The sequence below is a fragment of the Rhamphochromis sp. 'chilingali' genome (assembly GCF_963969265.1).
Source record: "Rhamphochromis sp. 'chilingali' genome assembly, chromosome: 1".
NCBI lineage: Eukaryota > Metazoa > Chordata > Actinopteri > Cichliformes > Cichlidae > Rhamphochromis > Rhamphochromis sp. 'chilingali'.
This window is the reverse complement of record NC_137929.1, coordinates 49218889-49239999: the sequence shown is the minus strand read 5'-3', so window position 1 is coordinate 49239999 and position 21111 is coordinate 49218889. Positions and strand designations below refer to the sequence as shown.

The 21111-nt window shown below is 42.8% G+C and overlaps 1 protein-coding gene and 1 long non-coding RNA gene across 2 annotated transcripts; both read right to left on the bottom strand.

Moving 5' to 3' along the window:
• Positions 1-1015: 1015 nt before the first annotated feature.
• On the bottom strand, positions 1016-6782 carry LOC308401926. Its single transcript, XR_013972653.1, has 2 exons — positions 3091-6782; positions 1016-2946 (listed from the first exon to the last, which is right to left on the bottom strand). It is a non-coding gene; the product is annotated as an uncharacterized lncRNA (long non-coding RNA).
• Positions 6783-17052: 10270 nt separating this feature from the next.
• LOC308400912 (tripartite motif-containing protein 16-like) lies at positions 17053-20479 on the bottom strand. The gene is made up of 2 exons (XM_080888954.1): positions 20315-20479; positions 17053-19606 (listed from the first exon to the last, which is right to left on the bottom strand). The coding sequence occupies exon 2, from the start codon at positions 19308-19310 to the stop codon at positions 17637-17639; it is 1674 nt and encodes a 557-aa protein (XP_080745080.1). The 5' UTR covers positions 19311-19606; positions 20315-20479; the 3' UTR covers positions 17053-17636.
• Positions 20480-21111: the final 632 nt, after the last annotated feature.

Here is a 21111-nt window from a genome sequence, read left to right as displayed (position 1 = left end):
GTGTCTTTTATATTTATATGGGACTGTATTATACCTTTCTCAGTGACCCACAAAGAAACGGGATATGCTGACGAAGTTTTCCTTAGTGGCCCAGATAAATGGGATACACTGACGAATCTTCCTTAGTCCCCGAATAAAGTAAATTAAAAGCAGAGAGACACAGGAAGTTGCCTGTTGTTTTGCGAGAAGTTGCTCGTTAAGTGAAAAGTTGCTCACCAAAAACAAAAGAAAAGATAAAATTGCTAGCAATAAAATTGAAAGTAACCTCAGCTGTGCCACAGCAAAAATACTAACATAAATCCTTCAAGCGTGTAAACCCCTCTGGAAGTCACTGAACATGGGTCAGAATAATTCAAAGACCTCTGTTAAGGTTCAAAATATTGGGGATGGAGACAAGAGAAAAAACCACAATAACAACACTGGTCCGGCCGGGTTGAGTCAAACGATGATTTAATGATCACACACGTGGGAGATGGACACTGATGCAGACAGCCTCAAAATCTCAAAATGGTGGAGCATTGCTCAAACTTTTATAACCTCTGGTGCCTCCACCTTATCATAAAAAGCCTAAACATTCACATGGTCTCTCTCACACAGCGCCTAAGCTACGACCTTGGCTCCCTGTTTATCTGCTCCTGCTGAAATGGGGCAGAAAACTCCAGCACACTCTGTTCTCTTCTACTCAGACAAATTAGACAATAACCTTCTGCGAACAGTATTTCTTATAACTCAGCAATATAATGCATCATAAAACAATATCATTCATTCACAACAAGTCAGCAATTTAATGTAATGCAAATCAGTTTAACTAATGCAATAGTTATCAGCTTCTTCTAATTCAGGAGAATAATGCAAACTAAAACTACATAATAATTCACAATCTTTAATTAGGGGTATAACATGGCATAAAATAATATCATAATTTTACAATTCCCCCTGATGAGGTCATTAGAATAATGACCTCACAAACACCCTGTAGCCCAGTGTCGCCGGGTTCATCTCTTCTCACTCCTGAGGTCCTTTGTCCCCCTGAGGGGCAAACCATATGTAAGATGACCTCTGTGTTTGCGCAAGTCAGGTGCAAGACAAACTATTACTACAAGGATAGCAGGTCCAGATGACACTCCCCTGTTCTCCCACAGCTTTATTTGGTGTTCCCTTATACCATTCAGACGTAGACTAGAACCTCTGTCCGAAGAGCTCTTAACCTTTATTTTATTGCTGCAGCTACCAGTGTCGTCCAGTTGGGTGATCCTCTGCTCTTAATTCTTCAACCTTAGGGGTTAGACAACCCTTCAGTCGTAACACAGATCAGGGGATTATTCTGCTCCAATTTCAAACAACGATCTGTGTATTCTCCAGAAAAAGGAACAGGAAGGTGTCCCCTTTTTGCCCAAAAGCCTCTCGAACTTCGTTGGTCTGGTGTTCCCGGATTTCCGCCAACCCCTTCATGGTTATTGCTGTGTTTATGGGATCCATCCTTTTGTGGTGACTAGCTGGAGCCCAAACGCCATGACCCTTGGACCCAGTTGATGTCTCGGCAGTCACTGTGTCTGACTCTGCTACGGAGGATCCTCGCATCTCTGTGACCTCGTCTGGTGTCTGTTCCTTTCTCTGTAAGAGACAGAAAACCAAAACACCTCTCTTCCTAACCCTAATAATCTAATGTTATTATCTACTGACCTTCTAGTGATTCAGAATTGGTCTAAAACATTCAGAATGTCCCAGGGACTTATTCTAATCATATCTTATGTGTGTGTAAGCATGTTTGCATTTAGCCCTCCGCACTCAAGGCATTTCTTACACTTTATCAGTCCGGACAGTCACGCCGAACGAAGCTTCTGACCTTCAAAAGGCCGAGTGCCAACTCGTTATAAGCACATTTGCAAGGTGTGTCTGAAAATTATTGAAACCCCTCTTTTTAACAAAAGACAAAAAATTAACAAATCTTCTAAACGCTATTCAGTTCATTTCAATGAGTAATGATTAAACATGAAAGTGATAGTTTATGCTTTTTCACTGATTCTCTAAAAGGTCTGTCTTCTCGGACCGCTATTAGCTTAAGCTTTACCATTCCTAAATTATTAAAGACACAAATGAAGTTATAAAATGTTCAAATAATCCTGGTTTGATGTTAAAGCTCAACCTTCCCCCCCTTTTTTGACACATTCCAATGTGTCAAATCAACGGAGCTAGAACATTCAAAAAAAAAAGTTAGGCAGCTACAAAGTTTCCCAGACTCTTAAGGTGATCCGCGTGTAACGTTCTGACTCAGGTATTTAATATTTTAATAAATCTCGTTTAATTAACTGCCACTATTTAAACTAACCTTAAAGACATAATTTAAGAAAAGATCACAAAGAATAACATGATATCAGTGTTTTGTAAGCGCGTGCGGCCTTCTATGCTCGAAGCCTTTCCCCTCAATAGATCAGTCAGACATTCGCGCTGACTGTAGCTTTTAACCCTTATTAACTTGAGCACAACTCTACAATGAGCAACAAGTTGCAATATTTATAAAAATGATCATGGTTACACCTGCAATGAAAAATTATATCATTATCCTAACACCTGTAAATAGAAGACTCATCAGAAGTTATAACAATCACAGGAACACAAATGTTAGTATAAGGTCAAAAGCTTCAATAAATGATCATCGATGCAATGCTTGTTGCATGATTCTCATACAATAATAATGCTGACATTGAAAATAACAGTATAACACCCCCTTTTGTCCCGTTTCACTTGACACCTAAACGTTTATAAATGCCTCTTTAATTCTTGAATTTATTTCCCCCTTTTCTCCCCTTACTGACCACAGCAGGGGGATCTTAGTTTTGAATCAGCCATGAATCCAGCTCACCTGATTCATCAGTGAGCTCCACCATCACTGGCGTCTGACAGGGTGGCGCTGCATACTCTTCCTTTAATATCACTATTTTCAACCTGTTAATGAGAGTGTTTAAACCTGAAGTCGACTACGTCCACAACAAGTCAATACAGCTGTAAATGTGGCCAATTATCAATCTATTACCAATCAATAACAACAGATAACTTCTATTTTATGCATGCTTTTAATCAACCACTCACCCAGAGGATCTCCAATCCCAGCAAGTTCCTTCTCCTCCTTTAATGAGTCTGTCCTCCTTCCATGCCCTGGTAACCGGTCCATCCAGAGCCATATGATCTCAAATATACATACGACAAGCCAAACCACACCTTGGTCACACCAACCCCTTTCCACCCCCGAGATGTCCAATGCCATCCTAGTATGGACTGTCAAATGTGGCTTTAACGCTGACTGTTCTGACAATCCATTTTATAACGTTCCTGGTCAGATTTGCCAATCTCTGCACCAGAGTTTTAAACGTTTCGCCATTTTCATTAGGTTTTATCTTTTATTTAGTTTCGACTCCAGATTTTCAATTTTTGCCAGTTGTAATTAGTTTTTACCAATTCTTTGCTAGTTTAGTCTAGTTTTTATTTTTCTGAAAGTCCTTAGTTTCAATTTAGTTTTATTTGTGTTTTGCAAAAGTTAAGTGTAACAAAATCTCAGTTCCATCATATCAGTCATGCTCTTCTAATTATCCTTGGGTGTTGAGACTAATAACTATTAACTCTTGCCGCACCGAGTGGTCCTAATTTTGGTTAAAGTGAATTGATAACCTTTTGAAGGCGATTGTTTCACACCTTTATTTAGATGTCCCAGTCCTGTTATCTCGGGATACATCACGCTGCCTTATCTGGGGTTAGCTATTTTCTTGGGATGCGAGTTAAGTGGGTGAGCTCTTCAACGAGGGGGAGCGTGCTCCCCCTGATGAGGTCTTCTAGGTAAGCTAGGTTAACCTTCTTGTGTGAGCTTTTCAAGTGCACTTTTAAGGTTTGTGGGATTTTTTGTTTTATAAATGTCCCTCAAGACCCCCTGATGACCCAGTAATTCATTTTTTCGCACTGTAGTACACATTTAGTTTTTTGCTTGTAGCTCTCATACTCTACTTGCCACTCCTCTAAGTCCTGATGTTTCTTAGAGAGGACAACAGAACCTTTAAAATTATATCCCATGTGTGGGGGTGTGGCCTTGCCAATTGTTTTTCCCACCTTTTCAAAATGGCTGGCGTGCCCACAAGCACATTTTATGGAAGAAAGAAAGATAAGCTTGATATTTACAATTAAAATGTTTTGTTAAACTCAGATTTCTATTTTATTCAAAAAATAAACATCTGGTAAATAATTTCAGGGGTCTTTAAGAATTAGGCTCATTTACTTTCACAGGGAACATGACTAATTTATTAATGTGTGCTCTACACATTGGGACTTTATATTTATATTTATTTCACTTTTTCCTAATACCCAACTTTTGACAAAGACGGAGAGAATTCTTAACACAATTATTAAGGGAGATTCAAACATAGATTTTTCAAAATATGAGAGGGTCAGGACCCACTAAAAGCCACAGAGAAGATTATCGAGATGCAGTGGCAGATGTAATAGAGGAAGACACAGGGCCACCTGAAATCTGTCATCCTATCTGGTGCAAAACCAACATGTAGTAGAATCTGGAATTTTGATTTTGAGTTAAAAATAAAATATGGGTAAAATGCAGAAATCTTTTCCAGTAAAGTAAAAAAAAAATAAGTGTCGCAATTATAGTTGAATCCATAACACCTAATTGTTTCTACGAGATCACGTCGTTGCTGAGAGTTATCAGTGATCTCAATGTGTGAAAAGAACTCACAATATCTGGGGTTTAAGCTCCTCTTGGCTGAGAAACCTGGGACAAACATGTGAACAAGACCTGAATAATACCAGTAATGAAGACTTCTCTCCAAAGATCAATAAAAGGAAGCCCCAATCTGATGAGAGTCTAGCAAAATATGGTTCACTCCACTTGCCTGAAATGTTTAGCAGTCCAAGGCATTTCAGTTGTAGAATGATTGGGTACAACAATGAAACAGATGTGAGATGAGGGAAGTGCCAAATGTTCCTTTGTGTCTCCAAATAAAATCAGTACTTCCTCAGATATCCTAAATAAATTGACTTTTGTGAAATAGACAGTTCAGTGCCATCACTTATTCCTAAACCAATAGTTTACAGCTAGTGAAGTGTCAGTGACTTCTGGGTTGGTCCCTGATCTTCATCTTATGAGATTGTTATTTTAATAACACTTGATTCATTTAAAAGAAAAAAGAAAAAAAAAAGAAAAAAGAAAAAACGAAAATATTTTCTCCCTGTTTTTTCTTATTCTCTGGGTCTCAGGAGGACATTACGTCCCTCTCCACTACAAGACTCTTGTTATGTCTACAAAACAGTCATATTAAAATCATCCTCAATTCTATTCTGGCGCTGTCTCCCGACTTTTCCTGACCTGATTCTGCGCGTGAACGGAGCAGCAACACAGACGACTCGACTAACGTACTACCTTAATTTCACTATAGCAGGGCACGCACACATCAATGCAACCAAACACATTTTGCTATAAATCTAGTTAATTTTAGTTAGTTTTGTGAACATTCAGTACAGTTTTAGTTAGTATTTCTTTTTTTTTGATTTTATTACCGTTAACGCAAATTTTTCCACTTCTAGTTTTCGTTATTTCATTTGTTGTCTTTAATAATAATAATCTCCTCTGCACCCTTGAATAAACACCATTAACATGATCAACCTTTTGCTGCTTGTTATTTCACCATGTTATTGAATCAAATACTACATGCTTATGTGGTTGACGACATTATATGTATCTAAATCTCCACTTTGTGTCTAAATGTTTGAAGAATTTTTGAGGGTCAAATTTTGAGAATTTGACCATAGTGAAAGTTATGGCATTATCACCCCCTTTGGGGATTACCTGTTTCCAGTTTTGATGATATTCCTCCCCGTTCTTTATTTTTGCAAGTACCCCTCTTCGGTGGCGAGAAACTGTTGGTGTGATCAAGCGGGTGCTGTAAAAACAAAAGCTCAGGACAGAACAGTCACCAGTCATGTACTTCATTCAAAATTAACAAATATCAAGCTTCATATTGATCCTCTGAGTGTAATGGTACATTTTAATTTGCACTTCTAAAAACAATATTTTCTTTATTTTACTCTTGTTCTTGTGCAGCACCACCCCTCAGCACATGCCCCTGTTATTTTATCTTACTTTTAAATTGTTGACTACTTCAAGAGAGCGCCCAAAAGACGGGGACCAGTGTTTATCATTACATATCTCCATTTTGAGTGTGGCTGTCTATCATTCCCCTCTTATTCATAGACCTCGGTGGAGGGTTTTTTGTTTGTTTGTTTTTTTCTAAAATTAATTGACTCTCTATAGTGACCCACTATGGTTAATAATAACATGCTCAGTCATGAGTGGGATCAAACCTTTTCTTCACTTTAGCATTTAATATTCCCAACAATATAATGTAATACCTTAATTAAAACACAGCTACTGAAACACAATTTCCTTAATGCAAACATCAGTAGCTCAAAATTAGCAACCAAAGGGTTCAGTCTGCAGTTCACACTGCTGTGAAGCTACAGCTCTTTAGTCTCTGTCATTCTTCTGTTCTTGCAGACAAAACAAAGCAAAACAAAACATCCACCCTTCTTTTACAGGCTGGGTGAATTGTCTGTGGACATTCAATAATCCTAAAGTCAGCACCGTTTTTGTCTCAGTATCAAGTCAGTTAAACTTTTAGTCGTCAGTCCATGACTTTTAGTCGTCAGTCATATGCATACATCCACACACATTCATACCAAAAGTTGCTGATAATGGAGTCTCACGCGCAGCCTATTCGAGGCTCCATCACCAGCAAGATCACGTCATCATTTTAAAGGAAACAGCTCCTTGTTTGTTTTTCCTTCTTTGGACTGGATTGACTCGCTGCAATCCTTTTAGGCTTCAGGATCAGTGTCCCATATAAGTGAATTTTCTCCCAAGCTCATTATAATCATGGAGAAAAAATACTTTGCGACTGTTTTCAATAAGAATATTTTATAGCGCTTTAAAGTTCAATCTCTCAGGCCTGGATTAAAGAGCTGATTTGTTAAATCAGGAACTCACAAAATACCAAAATATCACCACCGGTGGATCACACCTCTCAGATGTTCTTATCTCAGTGCACTGCAACAAAAGCAAAAACAAACGTAAACAATAAAACACTCATATAATAACAGATACTGGGGCCCATTGCAAACATGTCCAAAGTTCAAACCATCTTCCTCTCTTTTAGAGAAAGAGAACAATCCAAACCTCACTGATAGAATCAACCTAGTGTCAAACAAAACCCAAAGATCAACCAAAACTCCTTTTTGCACCAACAAAACATGTTGGATTTACTTGACTCAATAGTGGACACTAGTTACACACCAACTCTTTACCTTGGCAAAAACGTAAACAACTAAGTTGAATCAACACAACCTTTTCATAATCTCTTCGAAATAAAACTCACACCATTCATTCATCATTTTCGCTCTGTACCACTGGTCCTTGTTAGACTGTGTGAAGCACAGTAAACAATTCAGTGGAGGCTTTGAGCCATAAACAGACATCACGCACAGACATTGTTTTCATTATCAAAGTGCTTCAGACCATGTCCTCTAAATCTACACAAATGCCCTCTGCGTGGCATGAAATACATTTAAGCAATAAATAATCAATCAGTTCTTGCTGTTGTAACCAACTCCGTATTTGGATGTTTGTGTGCAGCATTTGTTAGTAAAGCATTCTTCATTGCATCAGCGTGTGTGTGTGTGGATCACTTCTCAGTTCATTGAATCAACATTTTAATTTGTGTGTGTGTGTGTGTCATTTCTCCCTCAATCAACGAGCGCATATGTTCATATGTATGTTTCTTTTCACTCTGAGTCGGTGCATGTAGATGTGTGTGTTTGTGTGGGTGTTTGTGTTCATCACTTTCCTGTTGTAGTGTTCTGGGTAAACCACGGCCTGAAGCTTGCCCTGGGTCCTGCCCTCCTCCTTTTCAGTCTGTTTGCATCCATTGGTGCTGCTGCTCAGAGTTCTGTCCATACTGGTTCTGGCCCCAATTGAGGCAGTCCTTTTCTCCAGTGTCCAGCATCTTCTCCTTATTTCGCTCCTCCTTAACTTGACCCTTTTGCTTCGATCTTCCTTCAGGGTTTTGATACGCAGCTCAATTGTCTGGATGTCCGTTTGTTTGCAGGTGGAACGGCTGACATCCAGAAGGTGTATAGGAGAGTCTACAGCTTCCACCTCCCCAGTGGAAGACCTCAATCTTTGTTCTGTTAGTTTTACACAGGCCTCAAGGCTCTCTGGGATCCCTTCTTGCACTCTCAAGCCCACGGCTGAGGTCGTAGTCGTGGTCCCATTCCACGGGAATGGAGTCCATGGTTGTTTGGGTGTCTCGGCCCGAGCGTTCAGTCCAGAGCTGGGCAGCCCAGGACGCTGAGCGATCGGAGGACGGCAGAGGCGACAGGAAGCCATCCCCCTGACGTTCGCTCCATAGCAGACCGGACAAATCACACTGCTCATCTAGCTCCAGGATGCTCCGGCCTGATTTCAAGTCCGGTGTCTTGGACTCCAAGCCTGATGGGTTCGATTTTCAGCTAGCTCCTCCTGGGCCATGCTCAGTTTCTGCTCTGATGCCTCGAGGTCTTATTGAGGGCAGAAACCTCAGAGTCTTTTCCGTAGAAATCAGATTTAAGTCCATTGATGTTTTCCTTGCTTTGCTCCTCGGCCTTTTGCGGCTCTGCTGTTCGGCTCTTCTCAGAGGTCAGCTCCTGGCCGAGCCCCGACACCTGTGCCTTCAGCTTATTTTCTCCTGGTGTTTTGTCCATTCTGAGGTGACCTCAGTTACTCCTCCTGTCCCTGGCACGCCCTTTTTGCTGCCCGATGGTCATTGTTGGTCCGTCACTGTCCTGCACAGTTTTTAATGCAGAGTGGTTAAGGTCAGCATGGTTTTGCTCGGCCTCACTTTTCATCTGGGCTTGATGGGCGTCTCGTCACAGCTCTGTCAGCTGAAGCTGTCTTTTTCCATATGGCAAGAATGTAAAGAGTGTGTGAGAGGGGTGTGTCCAATCAGGCACAATGCTGGTGGCTTTGCGAGTGCCTCGTTTTCCAAATCCAGATGTTTCTTTGTCACGTACACAGCAACAGAGAGAACAGTCTGTTGTTGAGATGGCTGAGGTCTTTCACGATCTTCCTGGTCTTGGTCCAGCACCGCCTGCTGTAGATTGAGTGCAGGTCAGGGTGCTCGGAGCGGATGGTGCGCTCAGCTGATTGCACAACCCTCTGTAGTGCTTGTCTGTCCGGCATGGTGCTGTTCCCGAACCAGACAGTGATATAGCTGCTCAGGATGCTCTCAATAGTTCCTTTATATAAGGTGGTCAGAATCGGTGGTGGGAGCCGGGCCTTTCTCAATCTTCTCAGAAAGAAAAGACGCTGACAGAAATCTCCCCGTGTAGTGAAACGGGCCTTGGATTACCGCTCTCCGTCTCTGCTGCATGCGATCATTTTCCTGCAGCACTGTTGACCTTTTCAAGTTGTTGTTGCAGGTTCAGCTGCTTTAGCATTTAGTCAGGGTCACATCAAAGATGGTAGAGGAGAGAGCAAAGATGGTAGAGGAGAGAGCAGGAGTCCAGGGTCAGCCTCGGCTTTTCCGGGCCGACAAAGCAGCCTGTAATCAAGCATAAAGAGAAAAAACAAAACAAAACAAAAACAAAAACAAACGAACAGGAAAATCATGTTGTATTGGCTGTGTTACTCAGAGAGGGGAAAAACAACGGGACCAGGCCCTGTGTCAGCCTTCTCTCCCCCTTTTTTTTTTGTTTTTTCTCACCATATAATCCTCTCATAACTCACCAAGCTGACAGGACAACACAGGTACATGTTAAAATTCTTAAGATCATGTTTAAAGCACAAAAATGGAATTTTCTTTCATTCAGTAATCACTTGTATTAATCAATCAGAAGAAAACATGTCACAGTTTGACTTTTATTAACCACTAAATTTGTCGTGTTATCACTGGTTGTGATTTTTTTTTTTTTTTTTTTTGAAGTTAAGTTGTTGTCCTGCAACCCAGAGGGTTTATTTGTTAGTAGTGGATAAACTTTATTGTGTAACGGCGGGTGTATGTTAAGTTTCACTGCTTTAAACTTGCTGGAAAATCTTCACGTGTTCATGGGTGTAAGCTGTTTCTTCATTGCGTGTATGTGCGTTTGTACATGGGCTAATTTAACGTTTTTTCTCAAACGAGGCATTTCTCTAGCACGTGCCTCTCTCTCACATTTCTCTGCTTGTGTGTGTTTTTGTTTCACCTTTTTGTTGTGATGCTCCAGGCGCCTTCCCAACCTCCACAAGTCTGTTGGCCGCAATTTTATGTGTAAAACTTCTCTTAATTTCTCCTTTAATTCTCTGCTAGCTGCTGTCTTTTCCACAGCTGCTGATTCTTGCTGAGTTTGGTTTCCATTACTATAATTTTGCTTCGGCCGCCGTGCTTGTGGGGGCAGTTGGTCCAGCCCCATAGCCACCTGTATCAACACACTGAGAGATTTATTTAATATCATTTTCATCACTGTTAAATAGACTAGCAGGCAAGACGTCCACCTTTGCACTACAGACTACATGCCAGTCTCCCAACACACTCCTCTCTGAGTTTCAGCTTTAAACTCCAACATCATTCACACCCTAGTCATTCAACACCTTATTTGTAGTATCATAATCAGCAAAATCAGCGTTTTACTTACAGGCATGTATCATTGTTTGCAAATCAAAATTATAAAACTCAAAAACACGCTAAACAGGAAGCAAAGTCCTCTGTGCGCGTCACAGCTCATTTGCATGTTCACACACCGTCTAAAAATAGCTCGCAGCGCTGCAGTGCGCTGTCGTCACACACAGGGTCACACAAAGCTCAGACAAAACTCTTTTATTTTATATTACAAAGACGTCTTATATTTACAATCACTGACAGGCCTGACAGATTCAGCACCTAACAAATTTCAACAAATTTAAGTTAACGGGTCCAACCGAAGAAAGCTTCACTTTTTTGTAATCAATTAACCAGTATCTGTTTCCTCCAGAACAGCCTATGGCCTGATTTCTAAAGTCCCTAACTCAATTTAACTTTGTCCAAACAAGCACATCACACCATTTAAACGGTGAGGAGATTCTAACTCCTAGCTTATTTCGGGATGCCCTGTACCCCACAGTTAAAGCCAAACTGAACTACCCCTGTTCGCCGACAGGTCAAGACCGCGCGTCCACGGCCAGGAGGGAGCGTAACCTCCGGGCTATGTGCTTCTTAGCATCTTCCAGTGCCGTCCTATAACAATTTTCACCTAAACAATTTTGACAAATTTTAACATATCAATTAAACAGTATCTGTTACCTCCAGAACAGTTTCTGACCTAATTTGTAAAACTATTAACCAGTCTCTGTTTCCTCCAGAACAGTTTCTGTCCTAATTTCCCTACCAAACTACCTGAGCCTTCAGCTCAATATCCAGGGACTCAAACCCAACATTATATCTGTTACCTCCAGAACAGTTTCATATTTCTTCAACTTCATTAAACATTCTTAAGCAACTTTAACTGCATAACACACGGTGATTCTCATCAAAATCAAAACAGACACTCTACCAGTAATTTCAGTGAGTAGACTTTAATTTAGTCATATCCAATTTGGCACATTTTGGAAATAATTCAACAGGTAGTGCCTTACCTTTAGATAAGCCGGCTTTTGTCCACTCAAATCAGACCACTGGCTCGTGCCTGTCCGTTCGACAACCTCGGACCGTCCAAACTTTTAAATTCCACCCCAATACCACAGGACGAGCCCCCAAGCTGTTAAGGTTCAAAATATTGGGGATGGAGACAAGAGAAAAAACCACAATAACAACACTGGTCCGGCCGGGTTGAGTCAAACGATGATTTAATGATCACACACGTGGGAGATGGACACTGATGCAGACAGCCTCAAAATCTCAAAATGGTGGAGCATTGCTCAAACTTTTATAACCTCTGGTGCCTCCACCTTATCATAAAAAGCCTAAACATTCACATGGTCTCTCTCACACAGCGCCTAAGCTACGACCTTGGCTCCCTGTTTATCTGCTCCTGCTGAAATGGGGCAGAAAACTCCAGCACACTCTGTTCTCTTCTACTCAGACAAATTAGACAATAACCTTCTGCGAACAGTATTTCTTATAACTCAGCAATATAATGCATCATAAAACAATATCATTCATTCACAACAAGTCAGCAATTTAATGTAATGCAAATCAGTTTAACTAATGCAATAGTTATCAGCTTCTTCTAATTCAGGAGAATAATGCAAACTAAAACTACATAATAATTCACAATCTTTAATTAGGGGTATAACATGGCATAAAATAATATCATAATTTTACACCTCAGACAGGTCCGAGAAAAAATCTAAATTAACTGTAAAGCCGAAAAAAATAAAATATAAAGTCTATGTTAAAATGATGCTGAATTTTGATGTTGCAGATCCAGAAGAAAGTGAGAAACTAATGTATGCAAGAGTACCACCTGCCCCAGCACAGCAGGGAGGTTTCAGAGGATGGAAAGATAAGAGTAGAGATGTGTGTTTTGCTGTGGAAAGATAGGACATTGGTTTAGGGAATGCAAATTTGCAGCTTCCAATAGAGCACGCGCGCCTCAACCACAAAATGCAGGACAAGCTCCTGCCACTAGGCGGCAGCAGAGCTCTTCCAGTCAAGGTAACTGGCAACAACAAATTTATATATAATGTGCACATATATATACACATGTGTATATATATGTATGTGTATATATATGTATGTGTATATATATATATATATACACACACACACACACACACACACACACACACACATATATATATATATATATATATATATATATATATATATATATATATAAGCAGCTGGATAGCGTAGTGGTTAGACTACACGCCTTTGGAACAGAGGATCGCAAGTTCGATTCCTGCCTGGGGCGTCTGTATCCAGTAAGGGTCCTAAGGCTAGACCCCCTATGCTAAGCAAGCCTACCGCAGACATGAGCGAGACAGATAAATATGAAGGCATGCCGGCTCGGACGTCGCCCGGATCAACAAGGTCCGCGTCAGGTGTTGAGGAACCAGGGCACCCTGACGAAAAGTGGGCTACTGGAACAAGAAGGCATCGGTGGGCAAGGGACGAAAACAGGGCGTTGTTGGAATGCTACTACGCAAGTAACCCCGGCGGAAGGGGCTACATGAATAGGATGAGGGACCTATGGATTCTTCGATACCCAACATCCACAATGACGGCGAAACAACTAGTAGCTCAGTGTTCCAACATTCGAAAGAAGGGACTGCTCTCACAGCTAGAGATTGACGAGGTACAACACAAATGCTACGGCAAGGAGGAGTCAGGACGCCAGGTCAGGGGGGAGATATCATCACCCCCACCCGAGATTGGGTACATAGCCCCAAGTGTGATAGGAGAAGGATCGTTGAGTGCGAGAGGAACTGACCTGAAAAATAGGATCATGGCCAAGCTTGAAACCTGGATCCCCCGTAGCCGGTTACCAAGATTACGTGAAGTACCCTCAGAAGGTCTGCTAGATGATGTTAATGCAGCACTACGGGCAATACCTACAACCACGATTACCGACACTAACAAGCTGATCTACAATACGGCAGCAGTGATCAGTGAGATGCTTGGCTACAAGTTGAACAGCCATAAGGGGCAGTACCCTCCATGGAGAAGGAGGCTAGAGGGCAAGATCAAAGTAGCAGAGGTAGAGGTTAGCCAACTAACGGAGTTGCAGAAAGGTGCGACGAATAAGGTGCCTAAGAAATACAGCAAGCTGTCCATACCTGAGGCCTTGGAAACTGCCAAGCAAAGACTCACAGCCTTGGCCAGCCGCTTGAGGAGGTACACCAGAGAGATAGAAGGCAGGAGAATAAACCAGCTGTTCTCCACAGAACCAGCAAAGGTGTACTCTCAGTGGCAAGGGAACAATAAGAGAACAGCACCACCACCACAGCTGGAGACGGAGCAATACTGGAAGAGCATATGGGAGAAGGATGCAACCCATAACGGCAATGCTCAGTGGCTAGAGGATCTGAGGGCAGACCACAGCGACCTCCCTGAACAGGGTCCAGTAACCATCACAGTGGCAGATATCCAAGAAAGGGTCTCCAGTATGAAGAGTTGGACAGCACCAGGGCCCGACATGGTTCACGCCTACTGGCTGAAGAAGCTAACTGCACTCCACGAGCGTCTGGCAGCACAAATGAACCAGCTGCTAGTTAACGAGAGACACCCGGAATGGCTAACTGAAGGCCGGACGGTCCTGATCCCCAAGGACCCCAAGAAGGGACCGGTCCCCTCCAACTACCGACCAATAACCTGCCTCAGTACTACATGGAAGCTCCTGTCAGGCATCATATCGGATAAGATGAACAGGCACATGGGTCAATACATGAGCGGGACACAGAAAGGAATTGGCAAGAATACCAGAGGCGCAAAACACCAGCTACTGGTAGACAGAACAATCAGCCGAGACTGCAAGACCAGACTGACCAACCTGTGCACTGCCTGGATTGATTACAAGAAGGCCTATGACTCAATGCCCCACAGCTGGATACTGGAATGCCTAGAATTGTACAAGATCAATGGGACCCTAAGAGCCTTCATCAGGAACTCAATGGGGATGTGGCGTACAACACTAGAGGCCAACTCCAAGCCCATAGCACAAGTCACCATCAAGTGCGGGATCTACCAAGGAGATGCTCTGTCCCCACTGCTGTTCTGCATAGGCCTGAACCCCCTCAGTGAGATCATTAACAAGACTGGCTACGGATACCGACTACGGAACGGAGCAGTTGTCAGCCACCTCCTGTACATGGATGACATCAAGCTGTATGCCAAGAGTGAACGAGACATCGATTCACTGATCCACACTACCAGGCTATACAGCAATGACATTGGAATGTCGTTCGGACTGGAGAAGTGTAGTCGGATGGTAACAAAGAGAGGGAAGGTAGTCAGAACTGAGGGGATTGAACTACCAGAAGGCAACATTGCAGACATAGAGGACAGTTACAAGTACTTGGGGATCCCGCAGGCGAATGGGAACCATGAAGAGGCCGCTAGAAAAGCTGCAACCACCAAGTACCTGCAGAGGGTCAGGCAAGTCCTGAGGAGTCAGCTGAATGGTAAGAACAAGATCCGGGCCATCAACACGTACGCCCTGCCCGTGATCAGGTACCCTGCTGGGGTAATAGGCTGGCCAAAGGAGGAGATAGAAGCCACTGACATAAAGACAAGAAAGCTCCTTACCATGCATGGAGGGTTTCACCCCAAGTCCAGCACCCTGAGGCTGTACGCTAAGCGGAAGGAAGGGGGCCGGGGACTGGTGAGTGTCAGCACCACAGTCCAGGATGAGACAACGAACATCCAAGAATACATTGGGAAGATGGCCCCAACTGACCGAGTGCTCAGTGAATACCTCAGGCAGCAGAAACCCAAGAAAGAGGAGGGAGACGAGGAACCATCATGGAAGGACAGAGCCCTGCACGGTATGTACCACCGGCAGATAGAGGAGGTGGCTGATATCCAGAAATCCTACCAGTGGCTGGACAAAGCTGGACTGAAAGACAGCACAGAGGCACTAATCATGGCAGCACAAGAACAAGCTCTGAGCACAAGATCCATAGAGGCTGGGGTCTATCACACCAGGCACAATCCAGCACATAACAGCAGGGTGCAAGATGCTAGCAGGCAAGGCATACATGGAACGCCATAACCAAGTGGCCGGCATAGTGTACAGGAACATCTGTGCCGAGTATAACCTGGAAGTCCCGAGGTCAAAATGGGAGATGCCCCCAAGGGTGGTGGAGAATGACCGAGCTAAGATCCTGTGGGACTTCCAGATACAGACGGACAAAATGGTGGTGGCTAACCAACCGGACATAGTGGTGGTAGACAAACAGAAGAAGACGGCCGTAGTGATCGATGTAGCGGTTCCGAATGACAGCAATATCAGGAAGAAGGAACACGAGAAGCTGGAGAAATACCAAGGGCTCAGAGAAGAGCTCGAGAGGATGTGGAGGGTGAAGGTAACGGTGGTCCCCGTGGTAATCGGAGCACTAGGTGCGGTGACTCCCAAGATAGGCGAGTGGCTCCAGCAGATCCCGGGAACAACATCGGAGATCTCTGTCCAGAAGAGCGCAGTCCTGGGAACAGCTAAGATACTGCGCAGGACCCTCAAGCTCCCAGGCCTCTGGTAGAGGACCCGAGCTTGAAGGATAAACCGCCCGCAGGGGCGTGCTGGGTGTTTTTATATATACATACACATACATACACATCCTTTCTTGGTTGACACTTGCACTAAAAAAATGACCATACATACATACCAGTACATATAATGGTCAGGGATCAACATGAACCTGTCTTCTCTAGTTGACTTTAATCAACTCTGCAGTGGCTCCAAGTCCATAAAGAAAAAGTGCAGCATAGAGCAGCTGAGTCATTCTTTGTCTTGTTAATAAACTCAGGGCACTTGCTAATGTGGTGTTCAGGTGAGCAGCAATATGCACATGCTGCCTTAGCTGTTATGATGGGTTGTGCTGCCTGTACAGGATGGGATGCATTTGTCCCATGTAATATTGTTGTGAGTGGAGAGGTGTACTTACGGGCAGGTCGTGGCTGGTTAAAGGATGAGACAGGACTGTCCTTTCTTGGTTGACACTTGCACTCTATTTGCAACCAGGACGAGAACAAAGGTAAGTCATACATCATATCTCCTTGTTTCCTATAAATGTGCCGTTTGAAGCAAGTAGAATTTGACAACCCACTACAGCAACTACAGAATAAAACCACTAACCAGACTGATGACAGATTTCAAACATGCTGAATATGAAGAGTAGTATAATGTAAACTCACATGATTATCAGCCATAAGAACAAATTTAGATTTATATTGATGATATATAAGGTATATAAATGTTAGTACAGTGTTATGGTCTGTCTAGGCGTGGCAAGACCATAACATAAGAGTGATCCATCCCCATCTGATCCAAAGCAGCACATCACGCAATTAATACTTTTTGACAGTGATTTATTTACAATGAGTGAATTTAGAAACAAAGGAAGGGAGATTATTATAACTTCGAACCTAAGGACAAAATAACAAACAGAAGGGAGCCTATCTCAGGGATAAATCAAACTTACCTATTCAAAAGAATTAAACCAAACCACAACGACTTACCTCCCTAACTAACAAAAACAGGAGAAAACTGTAATCAAACAAAAAGGCGGTCCACCCGTACATGCTCCTGCATTAAACAAACATTACTATACAGTAAACACACAGTCTGCCAGTTGGGATGGGCCGAGGATGAATGACTGGCCGTCCAGGGGGGTGTCTTCTTATATGCTGCCTCCTGGTCATTAGCCAATCGGTACGAACAGTCCCACTGGATGCACCAATCATGGAGAGGCACCTGCACACTCAGATTTGAATATTAAAATTACGACAACAGTCGTAACAAAAGTTTGAATCAGTCCAACATTATTTTCACACATCAATGGACCACTGAACTTCTCAGCTTCTAAAATGTAAAGCCTCATTTAGAAACTACACAAGTACATATAATGGTCAGGGATCAACATGAACCTGTCTTCTCTATTTGACTTTAATCAACTCTGCAGTGGCTCCAAGTCCATAAAGAAAAAGTCCAGCATAGAGCGGCTGAGTGAATGTGGTCTGGACTCTGTGGAGGAGAGTCATGGTTTCAGAGACGCTGTAGAAAGACAGAATACCTGCTCTGTGATCCAGGTACACTCCTACTCTGGTGGACGGAGGACCTGAGAGGTGAGTTTGGACATTGTTATGGCGAAATTTATTATTGTCTGTGTACCAATATAATGCCCAAGATTTGTCGTTGCGTCCAAAGAAACATTCATTCACTCTCCCTACTCTGCCGATGTTCTTGTATGTGACTGCTATACAAACTCCTCCCCATCCCCACTCCACCTCCCAGTAACAACGTCCAGTCAGACTCTCTCTACTCAGGACCTGATAACATCCTGTGAATCTGTCTGGATGATCAGAATAAGACTGTTGTTGTTCCATAAATGTTACTTTTCTGTTCCCTTCAGATAATAATAGATGTGTGTGAGTTGTGTTTGGATCCAGTGTGATTTCACATGAATATTTTAAGAATCCAGCTCTGGTCTTTGGCTCTGCTGGTGACAGTAAAACATCCTCTTCAGTGACTGTCAGTGAGATGTTTGTCCATTCCTCTCTCAGAATGTCCTGTAGTTTATCTCTGGTCTCTGACACAGCTGCTGTCACATCCTCAAAGTAGCTCAGAGGACGAATATTGATGCTGGATGAGTGTGTAGACTCACTGAGTGCTGACAGTGAGGGGTAGTTGTGTAGAAACTGGTTGTGATCCTCTGTGTGTGAGAGCTGCTCCAGCTCGCCGTCTTTCCTCTTCAGCTCAGCGATCTCCTGCTCCAGCTTCTCCTGAAGCTCTTTGACTCGACTCACTTCAGTTTCCTGCTGGGATCTGACCTTCTTCTTCATATTGGATCTTCTTTTCTGGATGAGACGGATCAGCTCAGTGAACATCTTCTCACTATCCTCCACTGCTTTATCAGCAGAGCCATTGATGGCCTCCACCTCCTGTTGAAGCAGCTTCACATCTTTCTCTCGCTCCTGGATTCTCTGCTGGATGTTTAGTCGTCTCACCTCGAGCTCCTTCTGCTTCTCAGTCCTTTCTGCTGCAGCTGGGACTGTTTCATGGCCTTTATGTTCATCCATCGTGCAGAGATAACAGATATTCTGCTGATCAGTACGACAGAAAATCTTCATCACCTCATCATGACGAGAGCAGATGTTCTCCTGGAGCTTCTTGGAGGGGGCCACCAGCTTGTGTTTCTTTAACGGAGCTGCATCATAGTGAGGTTGGAGGTGTTTCTCACAGTAAGAGGCCAGACAGACTAAACAGGACTTGATGGCTTTCAGCTTCCTCCCAGTGCAGACATCACAGGCCACATCTTCAGGTCCAGCATAGCAGTGATCAGCTGGAGCAGCTTGGAGTCCAGTCTTCTTCAGCTGCTCCACTAAAGCTGCTAACATGGTGTTTTTCTCCAGGACAGGCCTCGGTGTGAAAGTCTTCCTGCACTGAGGGCAGCTGTGGATTCCCTTCCTGTCCTCTTCATCAAAGTGGGTTTTAATACAGTTCCTGCAGTAGCTGTGTCCACAGGGAATAGTCACCGGATTTATCAGTAGATCCAAACAGATGGAACAAGAGAAGGTTTCTCGGTCCAGCTGAACTCCTTTCTGTGCCATTTCTCCTCTCAGTGTCAGTGACTGTGTGAGTTTCTCTTCCTTATAACTGAAACTAGTCTGAGCTCTGATCTCAAAATGTGAATGGAGCCTGTCAGCTCTTACACATCACCACATGTTGACTGCATGTCAGAATGATAGAAGTGATACAGACGATGGTATCAGATCCACATTAACGTGATGGTATCAATACTTTAGTTTGTGTCTCTCCTTTAACTTAAGTCCGCTTCATCAAACAGCACCTCTCTTCTTCTTCAGATCTTAATGGCATTTGGCAAACACAGATCCATTTTCATCACCTGTGCAGACAAGGGTAAAGCAGTGAAAAGGAAAAAAGAAAATCTTTGAATCAATCAATTACACAATTGGCCTGACAAATTCCTTCCAATTCTAGCAAACTGTTGCATCCAGTAATATGTGTTTTACTGATTTGATTGTTTTCCTAACCAATGTTTCCAAGACAAGTGAGAATCAACAGACACCCCAACATAAAACTGCCAGTCCTTTACTCAGGACATGATATGTGCAATTTAGACATTTTTCATCTTTAAATCACGTCCTCACAGTGAAACTTTTGTCATTCTCTTTAATAAGAAAGAAACAAGTAATCTGAGCTGCTTTGATACTTACAGCATCTCCGTGGTGGGGGGAGGCCTAATCTCATAGCTAATTTATCCACATCTTACTTGGCTCATCAAACATAATAACAACAGACAAGCCGTCACATTTCTCGCTATAATATGCATTTTAAAACAGAACTTTTGTCCCCGTTTCTGTTTTCTTTTTTCTATTTCAGGTACTCCGGATAAAACCCCACAGACGCTCTTTTGTTGTCGGGCAGCAGACTGTGGAGTCCATTAACGCTTATTTGACTGAGTCGTGTCTTTATCTTGTTGAAACACATCTCTACAAACACTCATCAGAGAGCCGTTTCTCAGTATTTTAGCACTCTTCATCTCCCTACAGGCGTATTTATCGCTGTTGTTGCTAAATCTGGTTCCACTCACCGAGCCGAAGAGTTTTTCTTCTTGGGCCATTTTTTTATACTTTACATCCCTCTTCGTGTCTCGTTGTCACGGTTACACTGCCCATTTTCTCCACATTACAGATTTCATTTTGCTCTTATTGTGGTTTTCGCCTCGTTTAACTTCGTCGTCGTCGTCGTCGTTTCTTGGCGGTTAGCAAACAACGACGTGGCGCATTACCGCCACCAAGTGGCTTGGAGTGTGGACTAGCGTTAGCTCATAGCAAACAATCAAATAAATAATACAGTTTATTATTGTTGTTGTTGTTGTTGTTATCATCATCATCATCAACAACAACAACAACAACAACAACAACAACAACAACAATAATAATGCTAGAATAAAACACATAACACAACGTTGACAAAAGAAGAGCAATAAACACAAAAGCACAAGATAAAATGAACAAACAGTGGGTTCACAGTGAATATGCAGATTTGAACAGATGGGTTTTGAGTCTTGATTTAAACTGGGGGAGCAAACCAATGTTTCTTATATCTGGGGGCAGAGAGTTCCACAGCCTGGGAGCAGAGCAACTAAAAGCTCTGCTTCCCGTGGTGGTGAGGCCATAAGAAGACACAGAAAGCTGGATAGAAAAAGAAGATCGAAGTGAACGGGCAGAAGAGGTAGTGCTTAACAGGTCAGAGAGGTAAGGAGGAGCAAGGTTATGAAGGGCCTTGACGGTGAGCAGAAGAAGTTTGTATATTATCCGGAAGGACCCAGTGAAGTTTAGTGAATTTTGAACCAGTTGAAGCTTATGGGGGGATTTTGGAGGAAGA

Excerpts from the sequence above, each read along its gene's own strand:
- LOC308400912 (XM_080888954.1), bottom strand. The coding sequence starts at position 19,310 with ATGGCACAGAAAGGAGTTCAGCTGGACCGAGAAACCTTCTCTTGTTCC.